General features: G+C 44.8%; 1 protein-coding gene across 2 annotated transcripts; it reads right to left on the reverse strand.

Annotated features, from left to right (window-relative positions):
• Positions 1-6,172: 6,172 nt before the first annotated feature.
• Positions 6,173-20,763, reverse strand: XRCC2 (X-ray repair cross complementing 2). 2 transcript variants are annotated; one of them, XM_048951528.1, is made up of 4 exons: positions 20,350-20,763; positions 15,685-15,766; positions 15,095-15,189; positions 11,206-11,310 (listed from the first exon to the last, which is right to left on the reverse strand). In XM_048951528.1, the coding sequence occupies exons 1-4, from the start codon at positions 20,386-20,388 to the stop codon at positions 11,248-11,250; spliced, it is 279 nt and encodes a 92-aa protein (XP_048807485.1). In that variant the 5' UTR covers positions 20,389-20,763; the 3' UTR covers positions 11,206-11,247. The 2 variants fall into 2 exon arrangements, with proteins under 2 accessions (XP_048807484.1, XP_048807485.1); XM_048951527.1 differs by lacking the exon at positions 15,095-15,189 and having other exon boundaries at positions 6,173-11,310; positions 20,350-20,481.
• Positions 20,764-21,159: the final 396 nt, after the last annotated feature.

Genomic DNA, 21,159 nt, shown 5'->3' on the forward strand with positions numbered 1-21,159 from the left:
GACAATGGATGGCAGCCTAAAATCTATGATCTGGCCTAGGATGGTCCTTTTTTCCCCCGTCTTAATTAATAAACTATACTTTTCCACCCTAAATGACTACAGTGGACCTTGCTGTCATTTTAGGCTGTTTGAGGGATAAAACCATAGAGTCACCTACATCACCCCAAGCCTACACCTTTGAAAACCTTCATGCCTGCTTGGTCTGTTTCAAATCCAAAATCTAAGCACTGGAGGGGCGCTGCAGGGTATTAAACTGTTTATACAATTTACCCAATAATTAGACACATTAATTCACAGGCAGACATTCCTTCTGAAAAGTGTTCCATGGCTGGAATTGATGGCTAAGCAAAGGGTGGAGGGTTTTGCAGGGGGTCACCAAGACTGTTGAAGGAGTGGTTCCAAGGGGACCCAACACCAGACCACGCAGGGGCTCAGCAGTTCCAATTGCATGGAGGACATCCAGAAATGTATAAATGTGGCACTGAGGGAACATGAATTAGTGGGCATGATGGTGATGGGTTGACGGTTGGATTAGATGATCTTAAAAACTCTGTGGTCTCTCTGCTGCTCCAAGGTGTATGGGACACTCCATAGATGGAATGCTTGATAGCAGTTTAATGTAAGTAGAAAAATGAGGTATTTGTTGGCTCTGTGGGTTTACAGGAGAAATAGCATCTCTTGAAAACCAACTTCATCAAGCTGCTTCCCCTGAAGAGAAGGTAAGGATGCAGAAACATTCACACGGATACTACCAGGAAGTGACTTGCTGTGTGAGAAAAGCATGAGTAAGAGTCTGCTGACTAACGTCTAGTGAAGGGAAGGGATTGATTTATTACCAGAGCACAACAAATGGAGGCACTGCTCTTGCAGGCTGCTCTGTGCAATCAGATCCATGCAGCCATGTGGCTCTGGTAGGGCCCAGCAGGGCTCAGGACTGGCAGGACTGGCTCAATAGCAATAGGATGGAAAATTTTATGTTCGATTTCTCCAGTACAAAAAATGTCGATTTGGACAAAAAAAAAATTGTCCAGATTCGGATGGGAGCCATGGGACTTGGAGCAGTGAAGCAGAAGGACAGACGGCTGCTTTGTCAGCAGGGCAGCACCCAATGTATGTGCTGGTAGGAGAGCACTGCCTGGTCTGGTCCTCAATGCAAACAAATGGCTTGCAGGCTCTGGGATCCGGGGAGGGGAGTGTCACCATGTGTCCAGCACAAACAAAAGGATGAGCTGAGCCAAGAGCAGCTCAGTGTTCATCTCCCATTCCCTGGCTGTAACCGCAGGAGACTCCTCTTGGCTTGCACTAGAATGGGATAGAATGTAATCACCAAGCAAAAATGTTGTTCCTACTTGATAGCTTAACATGACGTAGGCAGCAGCTACGCTTTTGCACTGAGCTTGCCTTTCTGCTCTGTGGAATCTTAGACTGGCCCACGCTTTGCATCAGAGAAAATGAAACCAGGGGAGGAAAAACATAGCTACTTTTTTTTTTTTTTTTTTCTGGGGTACAGATCATGAATTCTGAGCCAGAATGAGATGGAAGCGAGCGCAGGTCATCACAACCTGCTACCTGTGAGCAGGGGGTCTCACTGCAGGCCCTGGGCTGCAATGTAGAACAGCAGCAGCAGCATGGCTGTGTGTGCAGGTTCCTTCCCAGCCACCACACTCATTGCTTCATGCCCCACGTTCTGAGTATTTTGGGACGGAAACAGGAAAAAGGACTGCAGCCATATACCGCGATCGTACAGTAAATGGTGGATTTCAACTTTCCAGTGGGAGGAATAATGGACTAGTGTTAGGGACCTGGTGCTGTCAGGTATGTGCAGGCAGACACAGCTGGAGAAAAGCTTTGGGCACAGATACAAAGTCCAGTCTGACTTTGTAAAGATGTATGCACACCCTTAACTTTAAACACATAAATTTTCCCATTGACCTCCCTGGACCTATTCATGCATTAAACATATGCATAAGCCTCTCTAGAAAGAGGGAATATAATAAATGAGATAACCAAAATAGTTAACCAGAAATATTTTCTGTACAGGGAAATAGGAAAATTTACAAGGGGTGTGTGCACATGGGCTCCCAGTGATCCCTCTTGACAGAAAAGGCCAGATAAAATCTAGGCCACATTGTTAAAGGACAAGGCATTGTTGCTCGTGTATGAAGGGTGTTTCCAGCTACCCATAGCACAGACAAGAGCACAGTTTGCATTCAGTACGTTAATTAAGCAATTTGCTGGAATTCAGCATGTGGTGGATTGGTGGGAGGCAACTTTAGCTGGGGTTCTGCAGGCTGAGATCCCTTCGTTACACTGACGACTCTGAGTGGTGCCAACAGAGCAGCACGCTCAGTAGTGCATTGCTGAGGTGGCTTCTGCACAAAGTCAGCCCTAAACAATGCAGTTATGACCCAGTGAAAAGAACTGATAAAACCAATCAAGATCTACATTATAAAGCTGACTATTGTTGGTGAGATATCCAGAGCCTGATGATAAGCACCATTGTTATCAAGCAAGGGGGACTTTCTGCAGACCATTAAGACTTCGACTTGTTTTTAGCCTGTCATTTTTTTTTAATATTCACATGGGAAATGTTTCAATTTTACTGTCCATATCTGTCTCTACACATTGCATTAGGTCTGTTTTTCTTGATAGGTTTATCATTTAGCATATGCTGTACTCATTAGCATTTACATCTATAGGTTGTTCTGGAGTTACTGTGGCATATGGTTGTGAATGGTAGCTACAGAAACCTCCAGCAAACAAGCAATATTGTGACCTGTGCTAGTGGGTGGAGGTGAACATGGACCCTACCTATAGCATTAATGCATTTAGTGGCTGATGCCTGCTTACTTGTGCAAAGCAGAGCAGTGCTCAGGCCTTTCAGACCTGTGTTTGCTAAATCATCTTAAAACAGACCTTTAAGCTTTGCTGTTTCATGGCAGAACTTTCAGCAAGCTGCATTCTCAACTTCCTTCTACTTTTCCTTTTGTGCATTAAAAATGGATACTTGACTTCAACAAGGCCATTATCCATAAGCTACAAAAAGCCAACTCCTTACTCACAAACACTTAAGGCTTTCAGACAATGCAGAAGACTGGGAGGGGAGAGACTGCTGCTTCTTTACATCAAGACTATATCCTGATCTCTCTTTTGTGTCCAAAACCCAACGTCACCCTACCCAGGATTATTAGGGTCTTCCTTTGAGCGCCAAACCCAAGGAACTAGTGCGACCTGTAGGCAAACAAGCCAAATCTGAAACAAGATGAAGCTCCAGTCCCAGTGCCAGCCTGTACTTGTATTTATTCTGCTTTACGACAGACTTCTTTTGGCACAGGGAGATGCACTGCGCTGAGCTTTGGCACATTGCTTCAGACATGGAGGAAGTCTGGGATGGGAGACCACAGCCTAAGTGTATTTACCTTGCACTCTGTTTTCATTAGACTTGCTGGAGCTGAAGGGTTCCTCCATTCCCTCTGAATGCCCTGTTTTGTGTGATGATGACTTTGCAAGACGAAATGTCTTCTGTCCTATCCATGTGTTGCTGTCATTCACACTGAGAATCCTGGAGCCTGCGTGTTTTAGTCTGGGGATGAATTAGCATTTTAGTTTTAGTACATCCTGTCCCATAATTCTACTGAATGGTTTTTGGAAGGAGAGTCTGAAAACCTACCTATTCCCAAGAATAATGATTTTGGCCTCAAATAAAGGACAGGACAGGACTGGCACTGAAATACTGGAAACTCAGCATATTATGAACTTTAGTGCTGGTACTCTGTGATTTCTTATCCGAACAGAAAGCATTTTCATTTGTATTGCTTTATTTTCCTTGAAGGCAGACTTTGCTCCTGGAGAAAACAGACTGTGGGATCAAAAGAGATCTGGAGAACCAGCCTCAGCGCTCTGGGCCTGCAAGTTTCCATCTGCAGGCTCTAATTCAGCTGTGCTGTGTGTGTAGAAGGGGAAATGCAGAGCAAATAGCTCAAAGTTTCACTTTTGGCTTTCAGACGCTGCAGCATTTTATTCTCTTTATATCCATGGCTTCTATTTAGTTCTCTATCTACCTGTAGCTCTGCCTGCACTGTCTTTCAGGGACTGTCCTGGATATCTCTGGTCAATGCAGTAGTGGAACAACACCGCTGTGTACCGCACAGTCCAACCTGGCATGGATTCAGTCCAGGAGAGGACTGGAGACGGTGCCCTTTCCTTTCCCTTTGCCTCTCACATCCCCCTGTGGGTAGGATACAACACAAACTACAACTTACTAGAAAAGGAAGTATTGGGAAATGTGTGTTTCCTATTAGAAATACAAGTAGTGGCAATAAAACCCAAACAAGGAAGAAAAGAAAAAGCTGTTTTGAAATCTCAGTGCTTGGTTATGCTGCCCTGATTTCTTAGCCATCAGTCCTTTCCTGATACAGGTAGGGCTGGGTAAAATGTCACTGAAGCTGATAGATGTAACCTCATTGAGAGCAGCAAAACCACCTGATTTTCTTCTACATGAAACCCAGGCACGAGATCTCACCAAAGCAGAGCCATGTGCAGAGCTAAGGAGCTTCAGCAATAAGAGACAAATCCCACTAATACTTAGTGCAACTGAAGTGCAAGCTTTGCAGCCTTACTGCAGAACTGCACAGTTAAGGAGTTAAAATAAAGGATAAGGGAAAGTCACACAATGACTCTGTAAGCACTGGGACAGGACTGCTCAGCAGGTTGGTGGTGGGGCCTCCCATGGGCAAGAAGGTTGAGCTGTGTCCCATCCCCTGCTGGAAGGAGCTGTGAGAGGAGCACAGGCAACCTGCTGTTCCCACAACAAGCTCAGTAGGGTCCAGTCCTCTCCAGATCTTCCTCTTACTGGCAGTCATTGGGATTTCCTGGTGCATCCTTACCATTTCAGAGCTTGTTTGCCATTCACTGTCACTGTGGACATTTTCTATAGGATCTTGGGTGAGCTGAGCTCTTTTCCTTCAGCTTTTGACAACCACATGGCTCTCCTTTCTTCCATGCTTTAGCAAACTCTGAAGCTGCTCCCCAAACAGCCTCCCTTCTTCTCTGCCCCTTCCCATCCCCATGCTGGAGTTCATTTCTGCAACTAAAGATCCCATTTTGTATTCTCTGGGAAGATGGTCAATTTCTTTTGGTGCTGTTAGTGCCATTGTGTATCATGTTGTGGATCTCCCTGGGACTGAAGTTGTTTGTGCCTTGTGAATTGTGGTGTGCCATGCGCTGCCTTGTTTGCTTTCTTCTATAATCACTTTTTAACATCAGAAAAACATTCTGACGAAATTCTGTGAGTCAAAAGCAGTTTCAGAGCTGTCAAAACTTCTGGAGATGAATAGAAACTTGCTCTGATGAGATCTCTGCTAACATGCACTGATTTTCTGAACCCATTTCTTTCATGGTCCAAAGGCAGCATAGCTTTGTAATGGCTGTGGGATGACACTTTGAGCCATGCACTCTGTGAGAAAGGATCCTTCACTGAATGGAGTGTCTGCAGGAGCAGCTGGCAGCCCAGCCATACAAAGCACAGGGACTTGCTCTTTCATTGACCAGTGTCTTCATTTTGGCTGTGCAGAGTGGGAAAGTGTGGCTCAAAGTGCTGTAGGTGACCGTGCCCAGCACCATCTACCACCTACTAGTGGGAGGCACTGGCAAGGCTGCCCAAAGCAGCTTTTTGTAGCAACAGCCTAAAAATCTTGTCTTTCTGAACCTCAGAAGCCAAGATTTCTTCTCTTTCATCTCTCCCCAGAGGGTGAGGAGGTCTTTAGTACGGGCCCAGCTAGATGCATGAGAAACAACCCTGACAAATGGTTTAAATTATAAAGTACAGCAGCGGTGCCAAGTCCTGCAGTACGAGTGCCAAGATTGGGAACGTGGCTGTTCCCCAGCACTTGGCAAGGTGGTGACATCTCGTCACCGCTCTCCGTGAGCGCGAGGCCCACACAGGTACATGGACCAGTTGGCTGGGGCAGGATGCAAAGCAGTGTGGGAAAGCAGGAGGAAGCCTGCCAAGCTTTTCCCAAGGAAAGTCACAGTCACATTTTTTCAGAGGGTTCTGCTCCAATGTGAAATTACTCCTGGTGGCAGACAGAATGCAGCCTCCAAAGCTCTCTATCAGTTACACTGATGGGTCACGTGGGCTCCATCCCAGTTTGCACTGGTAATGAAGGGTGAACGCACAACTATTTACTTCCAGTGAAGCATGGTCCTGACACAGAAAGCTGTGAGAGTGCTTTTGGAGCAAGTGCTGATTGCTGGAAAAGGCACCTGGAACTGCAGGGAAAAAAGGAACAAAAACAAAAACAAAGCCATACAATAAAGAAGTCTGTTTTTACATTTAATTCCTCCTGGGTCCAAAGCAGAAGGATTTTTCACCTTCACTGTAAATAATGCAGCATCTACATAGCTGTATCCATCACCAGTTCTGTCTCTTGGTGGGAAGAACCTGCAAGTCAGCTACAGCCAACTTTAAAGCATTACCATGCTAGACATGTCAGTCAACTGTTCAAGAATCCTTTTGTCTCACTACACATTATTCACAGCTCAGTGCCATTCTGCTGTCTTCTTTTAGAGATGGCCAGACGTTTAATTTTGAAGGCTGCTACAGGGCATCAGAGCTTTCTATCCAGAAGATCATGCAGATGCATTGTACTGGTTGATTCTCCTTTCCCAGTCAAAAAGATTTTTTCCATTGCCAAAGGCCTCCCAGCTCTTCCCTTCCTTACAAAATGCACGAGTCTGTACTGCTCTGTAGTTGCAGCAAACATTTAACCTGCAGCTTTTATTCAGGTCAGTATTACAGAATGGAGAATTCACTGCAACTTCCTGCATAAGCTGAAGGGTAACATCGTGGCAGGGCTTTCTCCTGAGGTGGGCACTGAGTTTGCCTCAGCTGGATCCTTCTGTATGAAAATATATTTGGATAAAGAGGTTCAAGAGACAATTATTATGGCAGCCACAGAAAAGAAGCAGAATATCGTGTTCCTCTCCAGGACATGGTGCAAGCCTTATGCCCAGCAGCCATCACAGTGGCATTGCTTTCTGCCTTTGTCCATTAGTTTCCAATAAAACACAACTGCAGGCACGTTTCCACCCGAGAATCTTTACCTTCTGCCATTTCCAGGCTCCATGGAAATTTCGGTGGCTGGCACCAGATACGCAAGTGAAAGGAAACTCCAATTTTATGAGCAAGTAGAAACTTAAACCAAGCAAGCTGTTTCTTGTGTTTTATTTGCTCTATTAAAAAGTCTAGGATTAAAAAAAAAAAAGCTGAATATAAAAATGACATTTACTTTACAGGTGTCTGTAGAAATCTGGGTTTATTTTAAAAATAAATATAAAACCTGCAGAAGGTCTTCATTTGTTTTTGCTACAAAATTCTCTCATTATAAAAGGATGAGGAAAAAAGGCCCAACTAGTTCCTCTTCATTTTATGCTCGCTGCTTTAATCCAGTGTTGCAAATGAAGCAACAAACAAAATTCTGAGAAATACAAAGTTCCTACAACTACAAAAGCCTCATAATACAACATTCAGCTGAAGCGCAGCAACACTGACATGAAAGGATTTTCATTTCTAAGAAATACGTGGATAAATTAGAGTTTGAGGGTATATGCATCCTTTTCTCACACTTAATGCACAGTGGCACTTTCACAGGGCACTTTCCAACAACTGGACCTGCTCAGCCCCAATCACCAAAACGCTCTTCCTGACTGGCAGCAGCACTGCAGGTCACCCAGTGGGCTGGAAACTGGGCAGCACGTAGGGCTGGGTGAAAAAGGAGACTTTGGAGGAGAAAAGTCCCCACTGAAGACCATTTGTAATACCCACAGTTAACTGAGGTACAAAACTGCTGCTTGCCAGGTTCTTTATCCCAAGTTCTTTATGTTTTAGACTCTCATCCTTTATCATTTATCTAAACAGCACAATTTGTGCAGAGGGTGAGGTCAGTGCACTCCCAGACGGTGTTCTGCCTGTCCCTCCTGCAGATGCACAGGGATACACAGGGGTTCCACATTCCTGAAAGCTGGGTTTGCTGTGTATCCACAACAACTGTGCAGTGCACCATCACTGCAATCAGCAGAGAATTAGAAACACAAGTAAATTTGTCTGCACTCAAAGTAAAAATAAATGTGAAGTTTCAAAATCTCCTGAGCTGAACACTTTGTAATCAATTAGAACTTTGGCTTCATTTCAACTTAGGCATTTATTTTATGGTACAATGCAAAATATGAACTACATTGTGAATATTATAAAAGCTTTTATTCCAGATGGGAATGCCAGAACATTTCCACTGCTTTTTTTTTTTTTTTTCTCCCTCAAACATATTTCAGCAAGTATGATTTTATGAAAGCAGTTCATCTTCAGCAGAGCTGTGCACTGATAGAAGAGGGAACTGTTGACTTTTGAAAGTAGAAATGATGCAGCCCATTAATTTTCACATTTGAAGGTTCTGCAGTTCTATTTGCATCATCTCAGCTGTTCTTATAAAACGTGCAAGTGTGTCTGTGTAATAATTCACAGTGGATGTGCCCACTCCTATTAAGGCATTGAACTCCGGCCCACTCTACATGGAGTGGTTCAGTTTTATGTTCTTCTTGTCGCTGTGCCCTCGTGTCAGTTCTGAAATAAGGAAAAGTGGTGATGGAAAAGAAAGCACAAACAAAATGACAAAATTGATAAAATCATCACCACTGCAGAGATGTGAAAAAAAGAACTTTCACTCATTATGCCTCACAAAGAAAAGAACTGAAGACACGAAAAAATGATCAGAGGAGGCTTAAGATGAAAAATTCAACCAAAAAACCCATAGTTTCCCACAGAAAGAATAATGAAACTAAAATCATTGTGAAAGTGATGGAATTCAAGATGAAACAAAGTTAAAAATGGATGAGTAGGTGAAGGATAGGTTTGTTTACTTGCCATTAACCATGGGTCTTCTGCTGAAAAGCTTCCCCAAAGCCCCACTGCTGACAGCCAGGAGCACCTGCCAATGAGAAGTGACTTTGCTGGCACCTCTCCCACCTGCTCTGCTTTGGGCAGGAGCACTGGGCTGGAAGGACGCAGAGCTGCTCAGCATCTTCACAGAGTTCTGCCCACACCACGCAGGTGCCTGCCTCCACATACAGGAGCACGGATGTGCGCTCCCAGCTCCACGTATGGAGATTTGGGTTCACAAGCCCACCCAGATACTGCGTGGAATTCAGGTATGCATTCAGCTTGGAAAGGCAGGCTTCAGAAGTCAGCAAGTTAAAAGGTGAGAGTCTCACCATAGACTTTTTTTAAGGCACCTTTCTCAAAAAGATACTGGGCAAAATATTTCTTAAATATGTGTTTTGATTAATAATCTGTTCTGTCTAAGCTATAAAACGTGTTGTGCAACAAGACTGAATGAATATTGCTGTGAGAAACGTTTCCCCTTGTTTGAGTCATTTAAATTTGTAAGCTAATGTAAGTTTTTGTATTAAATAATGTACTGTGTGCAATCTTCTTTCTTGTAAAGCACTTTGAAGCTTTCGAAGGGCACTCTAGGTTAATAAATAATATGGTATTCTTTGCCAGATCTGTAGGGCATTTCCCATAAGTTCTGAATTTTCTTTGCCAGAATTGCAACACGTTGCATGCCAAATCCTGCACACAAATGCTCTGTATGTGGCAAATCCATATTGGTAAAGACCAGAGGCATGGCATTCCTGGATTTCTTAAGGAGGATGGAGGAAGGGAAAAAAGTGGGAGGAAATAATGAGGGAGAGGAAGAAAGAAATTTGTCTGAGCATTAAAAAAACCAACACCACCACAACCAACCCATAACTCATACTTCGTTACTGTCAATGTCATTACTGTCAAAACTGTTTGCTGCATGCAGCACAGACTCATGGGTACCCAGAGCTGGGTCTTCAGCTCCTCCTTCACTTACGGAAACCAGGCCTCCATTTTTGTCCTTGCTTTTGATTCTTCAAAACCATCAGCTTCTGAAGGTCAAAACACCTGAAATCCTTGTTTCTCTGAGCTTATGATAACGTTAGCAGAGAAACTGTGAGACCAGAGAACCACAGCCAGGATTACTACTATTTAACAGGCTGTGAAGACAAATCCTTCTCTTCAGGCAGAGTTGTGGATGCATTTCATGTGTCCTTGGCTACTGAACCCAGACCCATATTTTTGGAAAGAGAACACTTGGCCTTTTCGCAGTCTACCCCACGGATAAGTAGGCTTCTATTTCTGTACCTTGGAAGAAGAGGATTAAAAAGCATAAGACCCAGAAATGAAGTCAGTACGTTTGACTGCATATTGCAGAGGTTACATTAACGAAGGACACCAGGAGTTTAAAATTATTTCAGTTGCCATTTTCTTGATTTAATTTCCTTTTCGCAATAAGCACCAATGAATAATCGCAACATTTCTCACTAGCTGAGACTGAACATCCACAGCAGTTAAAAACGCCAAGGCCTTCTGCCCTTCTCTTTGTTAAAGAAATCAGTGACAAAAGTTTTTAATCACCCAGCAACAAACAGCTCATTCAGAAGGCACTAAAACCTACCTAGAGCAAATCAGGCCTAAGCACCAAGATTCGCCAGACCTTCCAACGATCAACTGAAATTAAAACTGAACTCCACATTCTGCAATATTAAATGAACGTTTTGCACCGTGGCTTTTTTTGAGGTGGCAGGAAACGAGCGTAAAACCTTTACTGTTGCCAGAATTAAATTGCTTGGAAAAAAATATCCTGTGGGTTACCATTTGTTGCCATGATTTACAAAGATAAGGTCGATAGTCTGCATCAATTTCATGCTGAAGTTTTAAAGGAAAGAAGCTTTCAGCAGAGTTTGTAGATTTCTGCATAATGGACTGTGTTGTGGCAAACAGGACTAAGTGATGCTCCCTCACAAGCTTTTCAAGAAAGTTTGCACATTTCTTCAGATTCATCTCCTGCGAGTTAAGACTCTCCCCTCCGTTACTCCTGTCGATCCAATAAAAAGCTGATATGCTATCTAAAATCAAAAGGCAGAGAGAGGGGTGGGTGCAAAACATGTTTTCTAGAGAATGAAGAGTGAGAAGTAACTGGGTGCTACTGTTACAGTTCACAAGAAAAAGCCTTCCCAGGCAGTGCTTCATCATCTCTTCTGTGCTTTGCTCCAGTCTGTGCTCAAGAATGGTAACGAGACGAAGCATATCAAAATGGTAGTCTGTGTCAATGAACATGACTTCGGCTTCCAGTCCCCCTCCTGATTTTGGAATGATGCAGCGGGCTATCAGGTGATAAAGCATTTCAGTTTTTCCTGTTCCTTCTGGACCATGGAATTCAATGACATCTCCTGTTCATAAACAAAGAACAAGCTGTCACACGAGGGCTCCGAGTCAACTCTCAGTGTTCATGAACCAATACTCACTATTCCACTCATTTGAAAAAGCATTTTCGAAAGCTTTGAGAGACATAACAATTGTTTAAATGCTAGTATGCATCTACCAAGAGAAAATCAAACTGTCCTGTGCTTGTCTGCTATCTGCACACATCACAGCATCCCACTGGAACCTGTGACCGTAAGGAGAATGCCTGTATATTTAACACATACTCTTTTCTGTGTTCATCACGTGAAGCTGCTTCTTTCAACAAGAGGAATTCACAGATTACCTTAATTCCAGGCAATGATTCTCCTGTTGGAAGCAGAGGTTCTCTGTTCACAACTTTCTATAGCGGTGATGCAGGAATAGAGAATCAATTGCAACTGCACTTAAACACGTTTGTTCCTGCCTCAGCTAACAGGGGTTTTCAAGTCACTACTTAACTTACAGATGATATCCTTGCTTGCAAGGGCACACAGTGCCAAGATGCAGTTTGGGAAGTGTGGCAGTGAAGAACTAAGCTCCTCACCCACTGCAAATGTTTAAAGCCATTGACACCTGATGTAACAATGCACCCATTTCAATGGCACTCAACTGCCCACCTCTCCCTACTGAAATGCCCTGCTTATCCAACACTGCAACCTCATTTTCCTGAATTTCTGCTACTTCAAAATTTATTTTAAAAGCTGGATTGCCTCCCAAATCCATACTTACCTGTTCTGAATGGCTCTCCCCACTTTTGAGATGAAAGATGACTACACTTCCTATGCCATTAATCTTCACTTTCTCTTCCTGCTCAGAAGTTGCAATATCCAACTCCACCACTTGCAGCCAGTCACCGCTCTGCTGTGCCACATACAGCGTTGCACCGGTGACACAACAGAACCCTGGTGCAATTGTAACACCCAAAAGAAGTCCTAAACACGCTGGGTAGGTCATGCCCCCACAGCTCAGGTCTGTTGAAATCTTCTAGAAGATTGTGTCAGGTATCTGTCATTAAAGAGCAAAGCGTGCATTCTGCTTGCTACTGGCTTCAGCACAAGCTTTCTGCTGCCCCAAATGGCATTGCTGAACCCAGGTCAATGGCCGGCTTAGGCCAACACGCAATGCAGACTGTTAGACCGACCTTCACACAACACACCTTCAAAGAATGCAGCAATTCCATGCCCTTTCAGAAGCAGCAGTGGACAAATCTGATTTGCTATTCGTAGTGATGCAAATCCATCATTCTGTGCAGTAAGCGTTTGACTTCATCCACTTGAAAATGTTTTATCAAAAGCTCTCTACTATTTCCATTAGTGCCATACAAAGAACATTGGTGGGGCCTCTTCTGGGCTGAGCTAACAGACTTAAGTAAAACTTACAGCTCGATGAAGAGCTTTTGTGCTGGCTTATAAATTCTAACAGCAAGACTTAAAGTTTGTTCCATGTTGCTAAACAAGATGTGCACCCAGGTTGGAGTTTGACCAAAACACTTAAGTTATGCTGATGCTCTGAACAGAATAACAGTTTGGGCTATTAGAAAACCTCAAGGGAGCAGGGCACTTCTGTGCCTTCATGATTACTGAAGGGACTGCCCACAAAAAGAACTGATGCAAAGCAGAACCCATTTATAGGAGTAACTATAAATGCAGGGTTTCCTTCAATTAGAGGCCAGGCTGCTACAGTAAGATAAGGAAGGGAAATTCATCCTTCTGGATCAGAGCAGACAAACGATGACACAGCAGTGCAGGAAGTATGGCCAGCAGTGTTTTCAAAAAGCCATTGACACTATCTCTCACATTAGGTCATGGAGGAAAGCGAGGGATCAGGACCAGCATCATCCATTAATGTCAAAGCACTCTGAAGGGAGGATTAGTATAGAGGTACTGCTCAAAGGATGGAAGCAGCCCGAGAGACTGAGTAGGAATAGACACTTTAACATGGAAGAAAGATAATGGGAAATTGTTGTGTTAGAATTCTTGTTGCCTGACATTAACAGTATCAGTAAAGGAATGTTCCATGAGATTGGCAGAACATGCAAAAGACAAACCTACCAGGTTAAGTTAGGCTGGGAAGGTTTGACAGATCAAGGTGGATTATCAGAATTATTTGATAAGAAATTCAGCACTGATAGACTGAAGAAGTATGTTTTGAAGAGCAACCCAACACACCACTGGGCTCTTAACAGCTTGAACTACTGACAAAACAGAACAGGCCCACGACGGGCAGACTGAACAACACCTCTGCTATGCAGGATAAGCTAAATGATGTTCTGTAAACATCAGTATTCATATAACACCAATCTATTTTAAAACAAAATGCTGTGCTCCATCCTAGCCATCAGTTCTGTGTCACTGTTAGAACCACAAGAGTCCTGAGACTTTTCTGTACTCGTTACGCTCCTGAATGTTGGTCAATCTATTTTGTGATGCTGTGTTCAGAAGCGGGCTGTTGGAATCCTCAGCAGCAGCACTGCAGGTTTCGTACCATCAAATACCTTGAAGTTACCAGGCCAGTAATTTATCATACTGTGTAGAAGCTGTCACTGATATTTGTAAGTGGGGTAGAAAGGCATAATATTTATTTCAAATTAATTCTGGGTGTTACACTACTGCTGCGCATCAGAGCTTTGTATGGACACCCACACCTTCTTGCCAATGGCACAGAAGAAATATGACTGGCTATAGAGGAAGCTTATTTAAAGCTCATGTCATTTTTGCTCTATTCCAAAAGAGCTCAAATGGTATGTAATTAACACACGTGTTCTTAAATATACGATTCCATCATAATTGGAAGCAGTGACTGGAATATCACAGCAGGACCTCTATTAACAGTCCCTATTTCATAATATTCTGACACACGTGTTACGAACACTGAACTGTGATGTAACCTTTGTATGGCTTATTGAAGCTTTATATATTCATGCTGCTTTGTTTCAAATACCATCAGGAAAGAAAAATTTAGGTCATTGCATTGCTTTCATCTCACCATTCCTTCATGGGCCATGTAGAAAGACCCACTGAAAATGAGGTTTTTGACAAACTGAGGCAGACATTCAACAGGGACTGGATAATGAGAATGCATGTGAAAAAAACACATGAACTCATAAATAAATATACTGTGGTACTAAAAGACAAAGTAAAAATATAATAAAAGTTGAAGTCCATATATATATATAAAGATTTCTGCTAACATTACACAACTCCATTAGCGTCAGCCAAAAAGCATGAGCAGCACAGATAATAATTCATGCCATTGGTTAAAAGCAAAAGAAAAAGAGAAGTGCTTTATAAGTTCAGTGAATGTATTGGCACAGAGAGAAACCGGTGATGAAATCAAAAAGTTCCCATCCATCTCAGAGCAGAGGTTCTGGAGGAGTGTTTGGACGGCCTTGAACAACCCACAGAGCTCTAAGATCAAGGCAGATATGTTATGAATGGAACTATAAAACCCTGCTGACTGAAGCAGTGAGGGCAATTACTGGCCCCCAAGAGAGGCTTCTCATAGGCTGTTCTACCAGGATGTGCCCCGTTCAGCCTCAATTGTTTCTTATATGTGAAGTACAAAAACAGACCAAAATATAGCATTTTCTAATCCTGCATTTTTAAAAAAGAAAAGTATTTCATCTCAAAAAAGAAATCCTCAATAATAAAACTTCAGGAGGCATTTGAAGCATACACCATTTTCAGGATTCTTCGTGCGGGTAACAAAACAACTCAGAATGGAGAGTATTTAAATCACCTTCTATTCTCTGCTCCATTCACAATGACTTACCAATATCTCTCTGCCCTTTGTCTTTGTTATATCACATTTGAAACTTCTGTGGGTAGGAATCATATATTGCTCAACTCTTAATGTAGTCCCAAGTGCTGCAAAATAATACACAAATGGGCTCACAGAGACTGCGTTTGTAGACTGAGCATCATCCCTCATCCAATTATCTTGATTCTTTTTATTGCTTTTTCTTCTATTTCATCTGAACCTGCTATAATTTGTAGCAATCCAAATTGCAGACATGTTGATAAGTGCTGCAGCCACACACTTCTCATATTAAGTCTATTCATTCATTCACGTACATATAGATAGATAGATAGATATTCAACAACAGTAGTACCTCACAGCATGAGCCTTTCAGTTTCTGATTCATCTGCCTTTGTTATCAGGTATTCCAAGCTTTGTGTACTCAGAACAGCCTTTTCCACTGGAAATCCATGGAATTTCACAACCTGGAAAAGCTGTCCAACAACATCCTGGATTTTCAAGGAATTACTGGATGAGCTCCTTTCCGTTGAGCTCAGTAACTTCTTTCATTACAACTCTTACATTGACAGGTTTGCATAAATATGTTAAAGATACATTTTTACCATGAACAGGAGATCCTTCCTCAGCAAACAGATTAGGTTCAAGGTTTTTCAGAGAACTTCTGCCCTCAAGGCGCGCAAGCAGCTTTAACAAAAAGACAGAAGAGACATGCTGTTACCTCAAAATAATGGAGCTTGGGAATCACTTGCAAAGGATTCCAACAACAGGGAGTTTTCAATGACACTTCTATTTTAAAATGTTTTCATAAATACATATGCAAACCCACAATATGGAGAACAGCAGCAGAAGTCTCCATCCTTACAAAAACGCAGGTCCAATGGCAGTAAGGAACAGATTTACACCAGGAGAAATAAAGGAGAAATAGAAAAACAAACACAAAAGATGCACAGGCAGACTAACAAGAGGGATTATCATAGAATCACAGAATGGCCTGGGTTGAAAAGGACCACAATGCTCATCTACTTTCACCCCTCCTGCTGTGTGCAGGGTCGCCAACCAGCAGACCAGGCTGCCCAGAGCCACATCCAGCCTGGCCTTGAATGCCTGCAGGGATGGGGCATCCACAGCCTCCTTGGGCAACCTGTTCCAGTGTGTCACTACCCTCTGTGTGAAAAACTTCCTCCTAATATCCAACCTAAACCTCCCGTCTCAGTTTAAAACCATTCCCCCTTGTCCTGTCACCATCCACCCTCATAAACAGCCATTCCCATTTCTGTTTATATGCTCCCTTCAGGTACTGAAAGGCCACAATGAGGTCTCCCTGGAGCTTTCTCTTTTCCAAGCTAAACAAGCCCAGTTCCCTCTACCTTTCTTCATAGGAGATAACATCTGGTATAGAGCAGTGCAGGCATCAGACAGAACAAAAGGACAGAAGATTATGTGTAACAATCATCACCTGCACACTACTGGTTGAGGTGAAGCATTACCCACCGCGAGTCTTAGCACACTTATATGTAAAAACATGCACATTAATTTGAAAAGTTGTGCAGAACTCCCATGGGCTACCACTCCTATTGCATTACAGCTACTTGTTCAAACACAGTATAGATTAAAAACAATCCAAAGCAATTAGCCACCAATGGCTTTTCAAGAACCTGTGTAAAGCAAGTCCAGATTTGTAAAGTGAATTCCTCCAAAGTGCACTGCAAAGCGAGCCCATTGTAAAACAAGTTAGCCAAAGTTCATGGACAGTTTCTTAAATTGACAGGTATCCGTGTACCCAGCAGATACTCACCCAACTCTAAAGTGCAGTTTTGGCACAGGAGAATCAGCACTTCACCCAATGCTCTTGTTCCCCATGAGTAGCAACACACGTGGGAAAGGACGCTCTGGGATGCCTGCAGCACTGCCAGAGCCAAGTATTTAATTCTGCAGGACACCCAGCTGTCATCTAAAGATTTCAGCAAAACCAAAAGAAATCTTGTTTGGTTTTATTGCATCCTCCTTAAAGCCAGTCATGGAATGAGCACAAAGCTTTAAATGTACACCATCTTATCTCACTTTCCTCCCTGCTGTATCAAGGAGGAGCTTTTGCTCTGAATTCTCTTAAAAGCTGTTTAAACAGTTGTGCGCCTGTGTTTGCCTTTAATAGCGGAATAAAGCCGCATTAAAGGGCCCTGAATTTACTTGAAGTGATCATGATGGAAATCTAAGTGTGACATTTCCATTGACATTTTAGCATTCCCTTCCATTAAGAAAATGTCAATGTGTTCACCTTTGTTTGCTCATTCCCACATTACCAGGAGAGCTTTCTGACGAGCCCACCGAGGGGCCATGAATCGCTGGGGCTGACCTCGCTGTGGACCTGCAGACTCTCCTGCCACACCACCCGTGTTTGTGCAGCAAACTGAACACGCCAAGAACTCTTGAGTATTTGGGGAACCAGTAGGGTTCTGCGACCTGGGCGAAGCAAACAACTGGATGGACATGTAAAGAGAACATAGAAACATTTCTGAGCCTCTACACACGCACCCAAATTGCAGCTGTGGCCACCCAGACCGCAGCAGCAGCAGCCCCAGTCCATGGCAGGAAAAGCTTCCCCAGCAGCAGGGCAAGGGCTCCTGCCCCCCTCATGTGGCACTGCAAGCTGTCACAGCCAGGAAACCACCACAGGCTGCTGCTCCTGATGCCCTTTAGCTCCCTGCAACAGGACGGGGGCTGGGAGCAGCAGCACTGCCGGACTGCAACACAAGGCCCCAAGGAAACACATCCCTGCAGCCTGCTGCTCCTTCATTTATCTCTACACTAACAAATACACTCCCTGCAGACTTTTTTTTCTGGAAACGAAGAGCCCCTTTCTCTTCTCAGACTATCACCTCTTCAGCTTCCTGCCACAGCACTGGAAACACACAGCAGAGCAGTGCTATTGTTTAAATACGAATCCGTCATTGTTTAAATGAGTTTATGCACTCATTTTAAATAACTACAGGTGCTCACTCTGAGCAGTCCTCCTGTAGGTAATTTATGGTAATTTGCTGATGATAGCACACCTGTGTTTTTATCAAACTCCTATTTACTTCTGAGTTCTGAAGCAGAATCTCCAAAGGCACTTGCCTCATTAGTGTCACACTGTGAGCAGTGGGGTTTCTGGCAGAAGGAATGAACAATTTGCCTTCCCAGCTCACAAGGGTTTGTCCACACGCTGACAGAAGTGACAGCAGCTGAGCTGTACCGTGATGAGACAGCAGACAGGGATCCCTCACCTCTGCAGGCACAGACAGTGACAAGGCGGGTTTTCCCAAACCAGCAGGAGCTGCCTTGGCTGTGTTCCAGGGGAAGCGTTTCCACGTTGCCTACTTACAGAGCCTTCTAGATAATGGGGGAAAGGGAACACCTATGGGGATTAAAGGGTGGCCTCAGTGATGGAAGTCAGGTGTCTCAGAACAGCTATGGGTAAAGCCCTGCCATGCAAAAAGCACGGAGAAAAAAGCACCCATAATTTGAAATCATGTAATTCAGACTTCTGATTCTGTAGTTTAGCCGTAGATGCTCTTCCTTTATAATGCTCTTTCATCATCTTTCATAGAAAACATCACCTTTTAGCAACATCCTGGTGGCAGGTCTTCCCTTGTATGCATTCTTGAGAAGTGCAATTATCCATGAATGAAACTGCACACAGGTGTGCATGCAGGAGTAGGGAATAAGCTATCCAGCATGAGTTAATTGTCATCAATGTCATTAATGACAATGCTCAAATATTTCAGCAATGTTTTTTTATAATTTATCAATGCCATCTTTTTAATAAAGAAACAAGCATTTGAGCAGTCCCATCAAGTAAAACATCACACGCTCGTACCATATAAGTCTCAACAAAGCTGGGCATAAAGGTAAGCATATGTGTAGGCCTTGTCAGAAATGAGATATTACTTAATTAAAATGTTAAAGAAATTCAAATTAAATACTTGAACTCTGCTAAGGGCTGTGAGCTAACCTACAGGCTATTTGTAAGTACAAATCTATTTCATGCATGAGACGAATCTTAATTCTCAACCACCACAACCGCTCCACCTGAACTTCTGTAAACTTTGGGCACAAAGATGTGTGCTAGCAATTCATCACTTATTTGTGATGTACCAATGGCGTTTTATGAGACGTTCTAATTTGTTGCATTAATTTCACTGAAGAATAAAATTGCAAGGCTGTGATCTCCGTATAATCCTCACTGAAATCAGATCTTAAGCACCAGGATGTCGGAGGAAGCTTATTTTCAATGAAATGCTGCTTGAAGGGCTTTACCTGGATGGTGCGCATGGCTCCTATGGAGGCAGTGGGGTCGCTATCCCTGGGGGGTCCCAGAGCCATGCAGATGTGGCAGAGAGCCATGGTCAGTGGGTACAGTGGGGTGGGCTGGGATTGGACCTGGTGATCTGAGAGGTCTTATCCAACCTTCATGATCCTGCGATTGCACTGTAAGACTCCATCAACCCATCGGCTATGGGTTCCTACCTCGCTCAGGTTTGGTCATCAGCGAGCGTTTTAAACGCCAAAAGCCTTTAAGAACAGAAGTCCCTTACAATAAAATGGCGTTTTAATGCACAATAATTAAGACCACTCGTGTTGCTACGCTTTTATGTGCTCCACGCAGCGTTATTGCGACAGGGTAACACACAAACTTCCAGGTAATTAACTTACTGATTACAAGCAGGAATAACAAACGCCTCAGGAAAGGAAAAACCCGAAGAGCCCCCAAACTGAACCCCCTTGCGTCTGAAGATCAGGATTCTACCATCCGCACAGCACGTAAACCACCACCAGCCTTTCCCCCTCCGTTTCACGGCTTTTCTTCCTCACAGCACCCGGAGCGGCAGAGCAAAAAAAACCCTCGTAAAGACATCACCGCCACAGCTCCAAGCGCTCCCGCCTTACGCCGCCACAGGCGCAGCCCCGCAGCCCGCCGCTCCCCTCAGGCGCTGCCCGCCCCCTCCCGGAGCCGCGCTCCAGGGCAGGCGGGGGGAAGGGCGGCGGAGCGGGGGCGGGCGGGTGCGGCTGGGCCGCTGCCCCTCCCCTCGCGCACCGCCCTCGCGGGGCCCGACCGACGCGGGGGCGCCCAGCCCAGCCCAGCCCGCGCGATTACACGGCGCCCGCCCTCAGGGGGCGGGATGAGGCCGGCTGCTCCGTTCCCCGGGCCGAAAGGAGGCGCGGCGCGCAGCCGCTGTCGCCAAGTGGACGCCCCGGGGGTTCTGAGGGGAGCGGGGGCAGCGCCTCACCTGAGTGCCCGACTCCGCCCTCCGGAACGCGTCACCCATGGCGCGGCCGGGAGAGGGGGTGCCGCTCCGCTCCCGATCCCCCTCCGGCCCGGCGGGCTGCGGCAGCTGCGCAGTCGCGTTGCGGCTGGGCGGCAGCTGACGGTGCCGTGCGCGTGCGCGGTTCGAGCCGCGGGGTGGGCGGTTCGGTGGCGGGTTCGAGGTTCGAGTCCGTTGGTGTCTGTGGCGCTTGGTGTTCCCGTGGGCGCAGTGTCTGCGGGGAGGCGGATGCTTGTTTCTTTTTATAAAGAAGGTTTATCTCCGTTGTAGGTCGTTTGTTTTTCTCTTGAGATGGAAGTGGGCGTTTAGGAAGGCCTGCGGGCCCTGGGCAGGGCTGGCAGCATCAGGCGCGGTGCCTGTCAGCACAGGAGGCCGCGGCCCCGCCCTGAGCCACCGCAGAGTGCCGTGCCGGGCTCCGTGTTCGCCGCGGGCATCCCTGTGGCTTCTGGGAAAAGTCCTGCTTCCCAGTTCTACACAGAAACGTGAGGAGAGCAGACTGCTGTGTGCAGAAGTGGCTGCTGGGGCTGAGGTGACTCACAGGAAACTCATCTGCGTGGCAGTCATTGAACGCCAACGCTGGCAAAATTAGCCTTGTAGAAGCCAGCTATCAATTATGGCTTATATTTAAAAAAATTTGGGATGTTTTACATGCATACCTCTGGATGAGCCGCCTCGTGTGGCATGCAGTGCTCCAGGGCAGGATCCCAACGCCCAGCGACACTGGTGGTTGGTCGTGGCCCATTGGTCTCAGCTGTGCTGGGGGAAACGTGGAGA

The sequence above is a fragment of the Lagopus muta genome, chromosome 7 (assembly GCF_023343835.1).
Source record: "Lagopus muta isolate bLagMut1 chromosome 7, bLagMut1 primary, whole genome shotgun sequence".
In the NCBI taxonomy this organism is placed as follows: Eukaryota; Metazoa; Chordata; class Aves; order Galliformes; family Phasianidae; genus Lagopus; species Lagopus muta.